This window comes from Centrocercus urophasianus, unplaced genomic scaffold (genome assembly GCF_019232065.1).
Source record: "Centrocercus urophasianus isolate 14NV4802_14NV808 unplaced genomic scaffold, USGS_Curo_1.0 seq_10, whole genome shotgun sequence".
In the NCBI taxonomy this organism is placed as follows: domain Eukaryota; kingdom Metazoa; phylum Chordata; class Aves; order Galliformes; family Phasianidae; genus Centrocercus; species Centrocercus urophasianus.
In genome coordinates this window covers 44,662,309-44,676,060 of record NW_024884142.1, presented here as the reverse complement: position 1 = coordinate 44,676,060, position 13,752 = coordinate 44,662,309, and the positions used below count along the sequence as shown (strand labels likewise).

Below are 13,752 nucleotides of genomic sequence, written 5' to 3'. Positions count from 1 at the left end.
GACTTGAACACAGAGCTATTACACTCATTTCACAATCAACAATCTTCCACCTCTCTCTAAGGTTTCACTTCTACAATTTTGATGCTCCAGCTGGGGAAAATTCTTTATTTAGCAATGACAAAGCAGGCACTGAAATAACAAAGCAGGCTCTCTGTGGGTTTTTGTCAGTCTGGTCTGTGCTCAGCTCAACAGCAAAATTAAATTCTTGCATTTCTCAAAGCACTGCAGAACTTTGCACATCCTCACACAGCTACTGGTGTACTGAGTCACGATGTCAGTCCATGCAGAACATCAGAATGCTTACAAAACAAATGAGTAAAACCTGAGCTTCTACTGACTGCTGGATCACCAGCCAAGATCTGCAGAGCTTCCTGTTCTCCCTCACCAGTTCAGAAGGACCCTTGCTAGAAGCATGCCATCCCCCACTGCTCCACAGCAAGCACCAACTGGAGCAAAAGGTTTTCACAGAAGTCCTGAAACACCAGAAAAATTAAATCCAGCCACCTTACACAGACCTGGACAAACCAACAAGGAATTGCAGCTTTTAGCTGAAGCATTTTGTTAGCAATACAGCAGGAGTTTATACATTGCTGTGCCAGAGCTATAAGCTTCGTTTTGTTTTTAAAACAAATGCACCAACAAAACAGAAATAATTCAGATTCATTCCTGAAAAATTCCTCCTAATTTGGTCTCAAAAACAGTGTGGCTAGAATGTAAGACAAAAAGCAAAATAAGTGTTCTCTTAGTTTTCAAATTATTCATCTTGTTAAATTCAAGCCTGCCAAAATTTATGGACTGACCGATATAGCTCTGTAAACTCTTGTGCTTGCTAGGAAACATTACTCAAGACTTACCATCCTTTTGGGAAGGCCCAACAGCCTCATAAAAGACAAGCACAGACTAGATTGCACGTGCCAGTCAATGCATAACAGTATTGTTACTGCTGATTCATTTCCTTCTCCTAGAGAGAAATCCTCAGAAATCAACTGCTCACTCACACTGCATGAGCAGGAAAGAAGTCCACTTCTAGGATATTTACAATTTCCTGTTGTCTTCTTCCTCTAAGACACACAAACACAAAAAACACCTCCTTCTCTTAACCTAAGAGTTCCTTCAAAATACCAAGAGAGAATTTGAAAGGAGTATTTCATAAATTAAATATAGAACTACTTAGAGTATTTAACAAATTATAATCTAGAAACACAAACATCTGTGTATGACTCTTCTCACATATATTTATGCTTAGTTTTGACTGAATTACTTGCAAGATGTTTTTTTTTTTTCAAAAAAAGGTATGAATGATTAACTGAGGCACTGATTACACAGAGGGAGAGAAGGGCATGAACATGATAAATTTTCAACCACATAGGTTTTGTTTAAAATTTTGTTTAAAATTATGTCATTAGCTTCCTTACTTGTTCACATTTCAGCAGATAAAATGGCATGAATTAAGACTGAAGTCTCAAATAGTGTGCATCATTTATGAAACAAATAACCCTACCAAAAATAAACTTCAATTTCATAAAGAAGGAAAACCTCAAAAAAAAAACAATTGCAAAGAAGCTAACAGTTGCCTATAACCTGTATTTTAGAACAGAGAAACACGAAATGTGTTTTGATTAAAAAAAACCCACAACATTGTTTTAAAGAAACTGAAGGATAAAGTTAGAGGATATACAGAGCTACGTAATCTTATTTCTTTTTACAGAAAGGATATGCAGTCAATCACCTCTTAAAGGAAACTCTGTAAGATATAAGGAAAGCACTTTAACTAGGTATCAAAACAAACATTAAAAAAAACACTCTAACATCAACATAACTCACCAGTACTGTAGTATCTTTTAAGTTCTGTGCGCCTGATGTCTTTCAGTTGATTGTATTTTTTTTTTCTCTTTTCTTTGTCTGGAACAGCTTCCTTTTCCCCAGCAAATTTACACTTGTCTTCAGAGGAACTGATTTGCTCCAAAATAACTTTACTTTCATCATCTTTCTCAGCTGGAATTTTGGAAACAGGAGATCCAGGAGAATTGGCAGAGATGGTCTCAGTGTTTTGTTTGGCTTGCCTTTTCTTTTTCAAACTATATACAAAGGGGGAAAAAAAACAGACAAAAAAACACCATGAAGATGATACCAGTTAGTTCACTTTCTCTCTTGATTTCTAAACTTAATTCAACAACAAAATTCCTTAAAACCCTGTAAAAAACACATTTCTCATCAGTACCTAACATTATCCTAAGGCATATTCTTCCATCATCCTATCACCCATCACTTTGAAATTATCTTCTCAAGAGCAATAACAATAAAAAAAAGAATGTTTTTACTGTTGTTTTTCTTGTTCCTCTTCCCCACAAAAGAAACAGAAACATCCAAATGTTTTGTTTCTAAATCACTATATAACAAATTTTGAAAACAGAAACATGTTTTCAAGATGAAACTTAGGATAAAAGCTCAGATCCTAATGTACTATCATACAACAACACAACAATTTCACAGTCAACTGCTCCTGCATAATAGAAAGCTACTTGTTTTGACATAAACTTGTTATTTATTTCCACTTTGTCCAACATTATCTACCCATGCTAACCTACATTTGCTTTTGCACAGCCTGTGTCACCTTGTGCCCCAAGCATCACCCACTGCTTGTTCAGCAAAGATTGATGTGGCTGCAGACTGTTTGTGCAGGAACACTTCCCAGATTTTTATGCTCTTCTGAGAAAAAAATGTTAATGGCCTGCCCATAAATCTGTCAGCTTATCACTATAACAACAAGAGCATTTTCTTTTTAGAAGCCTTAAAGCAACCAAAGTAAAAAAGATGCTTCAAGAATCCTAACACCACTTTCTGCTAAGTCACCATCTTCACCTTTCAAAGCTCACTTTATGGCCCAAGGGTCAGAGTCACCAGAATTGCCTCCAAGTGCCACTACCTTAAGAATCATTTAAATATCGCACAGAACAAAAAATTCATCTTATGATACTTCTCTCCTACACTGGCCTTTGGTTACAGAGGTTGGTTTTTCAGACCATGCAACCAACATTTTACAGTGAAATATACAAACAGACAGACTTGCAAAAGCCTCACGCCTGTTGTACTCCTCTGTATACACACTTCTTAAATGCTTTCCCAGTGTCACAGCAGGAGATCTCCACTCTGCAGCCAATTCAGTGAGGATGAGTTCTGCCCCTGCAGTGGTCCCCCGTTCACTCACACCCACTGATTCACAAAGCAATTGTAGTTCATGCTCTGCACAGCAAAATAATTTTATATGCGTAAAGCTTTATAGACTAGATCTTGACTACATATAAGAACAACCTACACATTTCTAAAAAGATAAAAGTGAATACATCTATGTAACAAATTAAATGTTTTGTTTAGATTTTAGAAAATTTCAGTCTGCAAAGGTAACTTATTTTTGACTAATAAGCCACAAACCTGATCAAAGGCTGCTGTAACAACTGCAGAACACTACAGTCACATGGCCTGCACTATGTCTCTATTTAGCCCTGGTGCGTATCTTCATAAAGCAGCCTGCCCCACTAAAATGGCATATCCTTACTGTGTGGTTGAACTTGGTTCCAGACTTGTAAATGAGACACCCCTGACTTTTTACTCTAGTGACATAATGACCTTCCTGCATGTGCCTGTCACAGGCTATCCAAATCATCTGCTTTAACAGGCTGGAACTGGTAAGCCACCAGCAGTTCCATTTCCATCCACATTGCACCAGAGCCTTCCGTTCCACATTTCTAATGCATTTTGATCACCAATCTCATTAAGTAAGTTTCACGTAGTATGGATGCGTTATCTCAAAACAACCAACCAACCAGCAGAAAAGCAGCTATAATGGAAAGGTAACCCTTTTTTGAAAGGAAAACACCCACAACCCTCTCTAGAGGTCAACAGTCCTCACAATGACTCCAACAGCTTCATCAGTACTTCTCTTAAAGCACACTTTAACTAGAGTTTTCAAAGTTGCCCTAGGCAACTTGGAAAAAAGGGAGCTATGAAAGACCTGGTCCATTAGTGACAGGAAGGAGGATGGCAGAAAAAAAAAACAGGAGTGACCAGTGGTAATATCATCGACTAATGCTCTTCATCGCAACATTTAACCTTGCCTAACTGCCAGGCTGTGTACCTCATCAAAAGCTTATCCCAAAACCTGCAGTAGCAGTGAATAGGCAAAGCCACCTGCACACTCCTCAGGTGTGTGATTAATGATCTGGGTGCTTCCTAATTCCTACTCTGTCCTCAAGACATGCATCACATTTTCCAATAATGCCTAGACTACTCCTGCCCAATTCTCTGTTTCGAGGTAACCACTGAGATTTCAAAGTGGTAACCTTGGCACTAGAATAACCACCATATGAGGACTAAGCACACACAGTGCCCATCTCAGGAGCTGGAGTTGCAGTAACTCCACTTGAGGAAATGCTCCGTACTTAAAAGATACTGCTTTTAAGGGTCTCTAAAGTTGGGCCAAAATTACTTCCACACACACTTAACTCATTCTTGGAAGATCTTGACTAAAATATCCCAATGAACCAATAAGCTTGCAATGTCCTTTAACACTATAAGAACATCCTCAAACTCACTATGCTTTTTAACTTTACTAAGTACACTTTCTCAGAATAGCAAATACAAAGCCCTGCATATACACAAGGCAATTCATTATTAACATGCACTGGTAGAGCACTGCAGAGACAAGGCAGTAAACAGCATAGCTGGAGAGCCTGCTGCACATTTAGCCAAACTGCATCCCCTGCATTCGTCACTCTGAGCTGCACCACCCAGCAAGGCTGCTGAACACTTGACTGAAGTGCCCAACAAACATCTGAAAGGGAACTCATTTGATATCAGTGACTAACCAACCACAAGAGCACAAGGGCCATGACACAGAAAGGCAAGCAAGCTGCTCATCCCTCCTTCTGTTGATGCTAAGGTTTCAAACTCATCATCTCCTGAACAAGCTAGAGACTGAAGATCTTATCTGCTTCTTCCAGCTCTGTTATCTCCCACTGTTTCTGGCAAGATTGGAAAAAAAAAAAAAAAAAAAAAAAAAAAAAAAATCAATTTAAGAACATCATTTATCAGGCTATTTCCTTTTTCAACCACCTTGGAAGTTTTCTAGTGGTCTTGTTCCATTCTGAAAGACAGTTCTCTGAAGCCAACTAAAATTCTGTGTCCTGTGAGGAGAGGCTGAGAACACTTAGGCTGCCCAGTATGGTAAAGAGCAGGCTGAGAGGCAGCCTCACTGTTCCCTGCAGCTCCCTGAGGAGGGGAAGCAGAGGAAGGTGCTGGGCTTTGATCCGGGTCACCTATGGCAGGGCAGAAACAACACAGAGTGCAGCAGAAGAGGGTTGAATGGGCATTGGAGATATTTCATTACCGTGAGGGTAGTCTAACACTGGAACAGGCTTCCTAGAGATTTGGTTGATGCCCCATGCCTGTCAGCGCTCAAGAAGTATTTAGACAACGCTCTCAATAATGCAATGAAATTTTGGTTAGCTTTAAAGAGGTCAAACAGTTAGACTTGATCTCTGAAGCTCCCTTCCAGCATTATTATTATATATATATAATAATATATATTATTAATACATAATAATAATATAAAAAATAAAAAGAATCATTTTATTCTACATTATGAAAACAAAAAATCAAGCTGAAGGCCAAATAATTAAAATCACTCAGTTTGATCACAATGTCAGGTTTTGTAGTTAGAACAGCTTTACAAACAAAACAATATGCCTGTTTTTCAGTAAGCAGATAGATACTACTGCACAAGATGTCCATTTTGTAATGTCCCTGTCAAAGGATACAATGAGTTTCACCAGGAAAGTTACAAAAGGGAAGGAAAAGGGACAGAGAAAAAGGGAGTCTTGGAGACACAAACAACTTATCTGCAAAAACACGCCTGCTTCTTCAGAAAGCCTTACACATTTGTAATGTAATTTAGACACCAGAGAAAATTTCTCAAGCTAACTGGTTCTGACAGGCAAAACATGTCTTCTGGATTTACAGAGGCATCCTTTTACTTCTCCTCAAAGTCATCGCTTCCGAGTTGATCCAAACACTAAGTTTTCCAGGAGAAGTTTTAAGTCTCTTAACGTGAGCATGCGATGGCATGGGAGCTTCACTATGAAATCCCATGAAAGTTCTGAAGACACTGAGAGCAGGCTGCTCTCAGTTTCTGGCAGCATTTAATAGGGACTAGTGATGTGAAAGGAGTGTAATTTCAGAGTATGCAAGTTAAAACAAAATGTCAGCAGTGCTTCCATAAATTAATTGGCAATGAGGGTGGGGAGAATCTGGACACTGACTTACAGGAAAAGAACCAGGAAATATTTCAAGAAATATTTTAAGAAATAATCTTCCAGATTCAAGTATATTTGACTACCTACAAGAAGAAAATACACATGCATTTTTAGAATAAAGCATCTAGATTTTCCCGTAACACTAACAACAAAGACGGTTAGAGTACAAAGAAAACAGTCCAGACAAAGGAAAGGTAATGCTACCTGTAAAACTTTCATTAGAAAAATATGACCATCAAGAAAGCCATACATCCCTGATATCAAGAAAACAAAGAAACAAATCTGACAGTAACAATCTTTTTTCCTAGTAAATGGATTTGGCTTCAATTAACACTTATTCAACTGAAGGGCCTAACAAATAATTGGATTGGAACTCATTTTGTGTATACTTGGTAAGTAATCACAAAGAGCACGAGGGTTGTATCACATTCTAAAAACGTCCCAGGATAACAAGACCAAGCTTGATTTTTTAAGATGTATTAGAGTGCTAAACATCATACAGCAGAAGTAACTCCATTGTGAAATGAAAACTTTTATAAAAGTGGCCCTCAAACAAATAAATATTTTTTAAAAAGGGAGGTGGGGGGGCGGGGAGAAGAGAAATGCAGAAGAAACCTTCATGACTTTTTAAAGCTGACAGTTTTCCCTTTGGGAAACTTTCTACAATATGCATCCTCTAAAATATGCCTTGGTATCTGCTATACAATCAGCACAACATCCTGCAGAATAGAAGCAGCCACATAAATCAAATTCATTGCTGAAATTCAGAAACCTTACAGCATGGCTGTGGCTTCATCCAACTTGATGTAACATGATGAATAAATAATCTCAGGCAAAGCAAGTAATGACTTCTTTCAGAGCCAAAGAAAAGCCAACGTGCCAAACCATAATGCCTTCACCTGACTTCTTCAATGCAGCTTCTTTTACTTCACAACTACAGTGAAGACAGTTCACCCTCAGCGAGCAATCTCAGTAAGCAGTGGCCACAGTGCAGAAGAGCAACGCTATCAAATGCGTGCTGTTTCAGGCTACTATGCACCCTGTTCTGGAAATAAGCAAGCCACAATTCTGTATGTTTACTATTAAAACAGATTTTAAGGCAAAAGTAAGCAACGGCACACATTTTTATATTAGATTTCAACAATTAACTAAAGGGAGAAAAAAAAGGATAAAATTAACTCTTCTAGAAAAAAAGCTACCAAGAACAACAGGTATGGGTACAATACATCAAGAAGCTGGTTATACTCTGCCAGTTCTCCAGAACAACAACATATACTGCAACCACAGGAACCTTTGATATTAGTAGCACAAGTCAAAGCTGGAAATTTCCAGCTTTTGAAATTGCAGTTACTAATTTACAACAAACACCAGCTCTATGTTTCACACATGGTCAGTCAGCAGCAGTGATCAAGATAGGCACTATGCTTCAAAGAGTAAAGCGCTGCATTGACAATGGGGGTATGTCCATCTCCTTCCTGACACTGCCATTCACATATAATAGTAATAAAGTATCTCAACCTTTCCTTCATTATATGTAATGCAGATATGTAGCAATGCTGTTCTGGAATTTTAAAAGGCTGCACCTTCTAATACAGAACAGCTGTTGGATTAAATGAAATTACTTCTTCCCAATTCTGCATACCAGAGGATTTTAAATAACCTATTTAAGCTCTCTTATGTTAATTTTTTGGGGAGGGATATCACAGTTTCCCAGTATAAAACTTGTGAGACTCTCGAGCTTTCAGAAAGTTTCTTTTTTTTTTTTTTTTTTAATTCAGGAATAAAATGTTCCCACACAGCTTTAATAAACTCTACTTCCAAAGGCATAAAGTATCCCCATCTTTCTCAAGTTTACTTAGCAAAAAAGGTTACCATTTAGCACTCCATTACCATGACAACAATTTCCATAGGGAAAGGATTTTTGAAAGCTGTTTTAGTTTGATTTAAACATTTATTTAATTCCTTCTTTTATAACCTCAGTTAATGCAGGCTCTGGTAGAACCGCTTTAGGCAGAAGGTAAAAATCAAGAAGTCTCTCCCTTAAGAGTTACTCTCCTAAGTTTGCATTAAACACATTAAACTGGCTTGTTCAATTAAACCCACACCACAAATCTCTCCTGTCACAAATACCGACGACCTGACTCTTACCACAACCCCATCCTGTTCCTACTCTTCTCCCTTTCTAACAATGCTAGATACTTCTCTTACCATGGTGCTCATCCCCAACCGCTCCTATGTGCGCCAGATTCCTCCCAGACTGACTCAGCAAGACAATCTCTCTCCATTCAACCCCCCTGCCAGGAAGGAAGGGCTTCAACTTGTGCCCTCCAGCTGGTGCTCAGCTCCAGCCCCTCCTTACTTTCACTGCCAGCTTGCTGAGCTACTGTTACCACTGACACACCTGTTGGAACTGCAAAAGAAAAACAAGTAGTACAAACAGAAAACCCCACAGGTGTAGTTGCATGGCTAAAGTAGTATGTTCTTTCAACATCTAAAGGGGAGCTACAGGCTCTGGGCAACCTGGTCTAGTGGTCAGTGATCCTGCCCATGGCAGGGGGGTTGAAACTAGATGATCATTGTGGCCCTTTTCAACCCAGGCCATTCTATGATTCAATGAAAGAAGGGGACAGACTTTCTCAGGGACTGTGGTGATAGAACAAGGGGAAACAGTTACAAGCTTAGAGAGGAAGGATTTAGGTTGCATATAAGGAAAATCTTTTGCAGTGAAGGTGGTGAGGCACTGAACAGAGATGTGGTTGATGCCCCATCCCTGGAGACTTTCAAGGTGAGGCTAGATAAGGCTCCGAGAACCCTGATCTAGCTGTGGTGTCCCTGTTCATTGCAGGAGAGTTGGACTACATGGCCTTCAAAGATCCCTTCCAACTCGAAGGATTCTGTGATATTACAGGATTATTTAATGAGTACAACAAGCACGTGGCAATAAGGCTGGCTTAAATACATCCTCAAAACTTTGATAAACTCCTCCCTACTCACTTCAGTTAAACACTTGAATAAACTCAACTTCCACGAGACAAAAAGAAAGTCCCTTTGAAAGTAATAACTAACTAAAATAGGGAATAAAGTACAAGAACTGAGAATGTCACAAAACAAGAAAGAGGAAGACAGGACAGGAGGACTTATTGGGACGTGCACTGCTCAATATAATCATCACTACTCATCCATTTTATTAGATCAAGTGTTAAACTTTCCTGAACATATAAAGCTACTTTTAGTTTTCGGTTAAACGGACTGAAAGGTCAGAAGAAAATTTAAAGCCTAGTGACTACAATAGCAAAAGACATTTACAATGAAGCAATAAAACAGCAAATGAAAATCAATGATCAATAAAAGTGAAATCCATGGCAAAGAATTCTAATGCAACACATACAATGTCACAATAACATAACTAGAACCCAACTCAGGAAGAAAAACTTAGAGAATGTTATTTTAGCACTTTATACAACAAGCATTGAGAGCAAGTTAAATTGTTTCAAGCAATACTGCCATGAAAAGTGAAAAGCAGATGAAAAGTTTAGACATGCTGAGTTTGCTTGAGACATAAACAGGTACAAAAAGCAATTGTGAAAATTCATCATGGCAGGGTCTGTGAGGGGATAAGAACACAGTAACAGGGATACAGCCTTTTCCTCAGCACGCACCTATTACTGAAAACTGTTAAAAGCCTGTATACCTGTCAACACATTCGTGAAGAATCCCTGCATGCACACAGCACTGAGATTTTTTTTTGCCCTCTAAGTGTTCTTTTTGAAGTCAGCAGTAATGCACAGCAAGTGCACTGAAGCACAGTAAAAAGCACAGCAAACCCCTGGGCTTCAGGATGGGCACAATACAATTCAAGGAAAAGGAGATTCAGCTCCAGAAAGATTTCAAGCTACTTCTCCCAGCCAAGGAAGGAGCCTCTCTCCCTGTCCATCATTATTCCTGTCCCCAAAAACTGTCTTAATTCTCACACACAAGTGTTTGTTTCAGCTTCTAAATGAAGTCACTTGGTTGACACTGCCAGCAAGGTAAGTAAGATCAGAAAGTAACCATGGCCAAAAAGTCAGTGACCAATGTAGTACAGGCAAAAGTCTTAATTATTTCTTCATTTAAATCACCCTATGAGGGATACTCCAAAGAAGGAGTAAACTAAGATTTAAAGCATCTGACTTTGCATTAGCTTTTGCTTTTATTTCATAAGTTACTTTGAAAATTACCTTTTAAATGTCAAGGCTGTATGGCACAACTGCCATGACTGGAATTATATAAGTGCCACCATATATTCCTTAGGGATTCTGTTAAACACATCTGGAGCTCATAAAAAATGCTGTGCAAACTTGCTTACAAACGGGTTGCAAACTTCAACCTGTCCAGGAATAAATCTACAGCAAGAAGCACTTTCACACAAATGGAGAAAGGTTCTATTTAAGGCATTTCAGATTAGTTATTTAAAAAAACACATCTCAACTAACCCACTCTGTGTCTCAGTCCTGTTTGCAATCATTGCTCCCAAACAACCTGCAACCTTTTTAACAAGTTAAACAGTTTAATTGGCTTCCTGAAAAGAGTTCCAATCAACACTCAGCACAGGAGAGGAAATGCGCGAGTATATGGTAGGTCCTGGCACATGGATTGAAGTTCAGAAAAATGCTCAGTAATGCTGACAGCAAGTGGGGAAAAAGAGGGATCTACAGCTTTAATGGTATTGTTTCTTACAATGGATTTTTCATAAGTGAAAATGATAACCACACACACCCAGGCTATAATGAGGTCATTGGGTGGATAAGGCACAGCGTCAAGTGCCACCACCTCCCCAGAGAGCAAGCAGGCCAGCTATCTTCACCCCACTGCCTTCAAGGACAATGGCCTCATAGAAAAAAGGGCTGGCAGGAACCAAGTATGGTGAGTGCTTTGTAATATCCCACTTCCATCCCTACTTTGCCCCATCACTTGTCAGCTGGGAGTAGGAGCTTCCTGGAAGGACAGACTTCCACCTCCCTGCTTTCAGCTCTATTCCTACAAGTGACTTCCACTGTCCTATAAACTGAACAGTATGACTCATCATGTGCATAAAATGGCTCAAATGCAACACTTCACGTGACCAGATTCACCTTCTACAGTTTAAGGACACTCAAGATTGAAAAAAAAAAAAAAACCAACAAAAACCAACAAAACAGAACAAAAAAAACCAAAACACAAGGGGGTTTGGCAGCAGGAATGCTTTCATAATACCAAAGCCCTTTTCTCAGTCTGGGGGAAAACAGTTTTTACAGGAACCACCATGCTCCAGGAGGAATCTGTATCTTTCCAACACAGATCCTGAGCACACAGAAATCTTGTTTCAAGAGAACTGATTTTTGAAGATCAGATGATTGAAATGTGTAACGAATGCCTTGAGACTATGTATTTATAAAAGCATTAAGAGAAAAAGACCCATTAGTGGACAGATGCACAACATTATGTGAAAAACGTCACATTTAATTTGTGTTTACCTACAATTGGCCACATGCTAAATTTAAGCTTTTAAATTTTACTGAAGAAAAAAAAAAGTGGTAAAAACTCAGAGTTATTATCAGTAGATGAAGTGCTATGCAAGACACATTCTCCACTCCAAAGAGACTGCTTCCTGACAGGAAAAAGCTCAGCACATGAAGACACCCAGGGAGTTGCTAGCTGATTTATGGCTCATTTGCACTACAAAAGTTTTCTGGCATTAGGGCAATTCTTTCCCTCCCATCAAATTCCTAACCAATTCTGCTGCTCTTCATGAGATCTTCTCCCACACAAATGAACAAAAAAGAAGTCCCATAGACATCATCGAGACTTAGAGCACTGTTAACTCTATATGCTTAAATTTGGAAGATGGAAACAGTCCCTGCCTAGACAAGAACGTAAGACAGGAAAAACCCCACAAACCTACAGTGACAACCTACCTCTCATAATCCCTTCTGAATTCAGTCTGCAAGCTGACTTAATGCTGAGGGCATGGGAACACAACAGCCTGGAACCACTGAGAACTGAGAGCCATCAGGAACCTGCCTCTGTCGAAATGCAGACCCCTGCAGGCATTGTTCACTAAAAACATATAATCCAAGAAAATCATGACATATCTCAAGATGCTGACTAATTCTTTCAAAACATTTTACATCCCACCTGCCACCTAGTACCAAGCATGAGGGCTCATCAGGGCTGCTTCATAAGGTGGTAGGACAGCTGGGATTTCCTTCAGCACAAGCAAGAGATGATTAAGAGGACCACCAAGAAAAATCTGTACCACCAGGCACTTCCTTAGGAGTGTGCCTCTGTGCCACAGAAGTGTCTCTCTGCCAGGAACAGTGTGGCTGCTCCTGGAAGCACCAGAAGCTCCAGGAAGGGGCCCTCACTGCCCAGCAGCTCGCAGCCGGTGCACGGAGACCTGACAAAACCAGAAGGTTGTATGGGATCACTTCTTCTGGTGGCAGCTTGAGCTCAGCACTGGTTTATGGTGACTGTGGAACTAAAGATTTGCTAGGTAATACTGTTAGATTTCCACCAGCTTTTAGGTAGGCTTAGTCTCTGAGATTATGGAGAATTGTACACAGTAGGTCCTAAGAGCAGAAAAGAATATCCTTCTTGGAGACTGACAGGACAAGATTGTGTATGCAAACACTAGAAATGCAGCACAGTGCAGACAGGTAATTATATCAGTTTCTTACGGACACCAGTAAAAAGCCTAGATTTCAGCTGCCCAGATCTAAGGCTACCTTTTGAAGGTCCCGTGTTTTTACAGCCTTTAGAATGCTACCTCCCTAAATTTCTCCAGCTGCAAAGAAGGAAGTTGCCCGAGGCCTCCCGCATACCCCTCCATGCACTGCAGACAGTAAGGGAAGGGGAGAAAGACAAAATACACTGACTGTATGAATAGCAACTCTTATCAAAACTGCACAGATTCCTACATCAAAAGGTCTACCACGTAACTACTTATGTTCTAAAAAAAGGAGGCTAAGTCAGTTTCTTTTTTAAAATAGTTTTTGTTGTTGTTGTTTTTAACAGTTTGCTTTTTAAAGGCTGGTAAGAGACACCCAAAGGTTTCCGTAGGAAAAGCAAGGATGAGGATACTGGATACTTGCTACCTAACAAACTAACTTTGTACAGATCTTACAGCAACAATTTTATAATTTTCACTGTATGAAAGCATGTCTTAACATTAAATAAGCACAATCTCTTTCATCCTGCAACATAGGCTTCAAGGAAGTAAGAACATCACAAATGCCTCCCTTTCTTCTCTTTCCTAAAAGAAAAAAATAAACAGGAAACAGAAAAAGAAAACATGAAACCTTTATACAGAACACTCACTAATTCCCAGTTTCAAATCCCATGCAGAGGGAAATAAATGAATAAGAGATAATCTACACAAGTCTTAAGCAAGCTTTGCATCTCTATAAATAGCATTTCTGGCATT

General features: G+C 39.3%; 1 protein-coding gene across 6 annotated transcripts in view; it reads right to left on the bottom strand.

Annotated features, from left to right (window-relative positions):
* The window catches only part of NCOA7 (nuclear receptor coactivator 7), an 85,980-nt gene that overhangs the window by 46,355 nt on the left and 25,873 nt on the right, over positions 1-13,752 (bottom strand). For all 6 annotated transcript variants that reach the window (XM_042820118.1, XM_042820137.1, XM_042820109.1 and 3 more), the window contains one exon: positions 1,825-2,078. In XM_042820118.1, the coding sequence (XP_042676052.1) occupies positions 1,825-2,078 (254 nt within the window). The remainder of the gene's footprint in view (positions 1-1,824; positions 2,079-13,752) is intronic.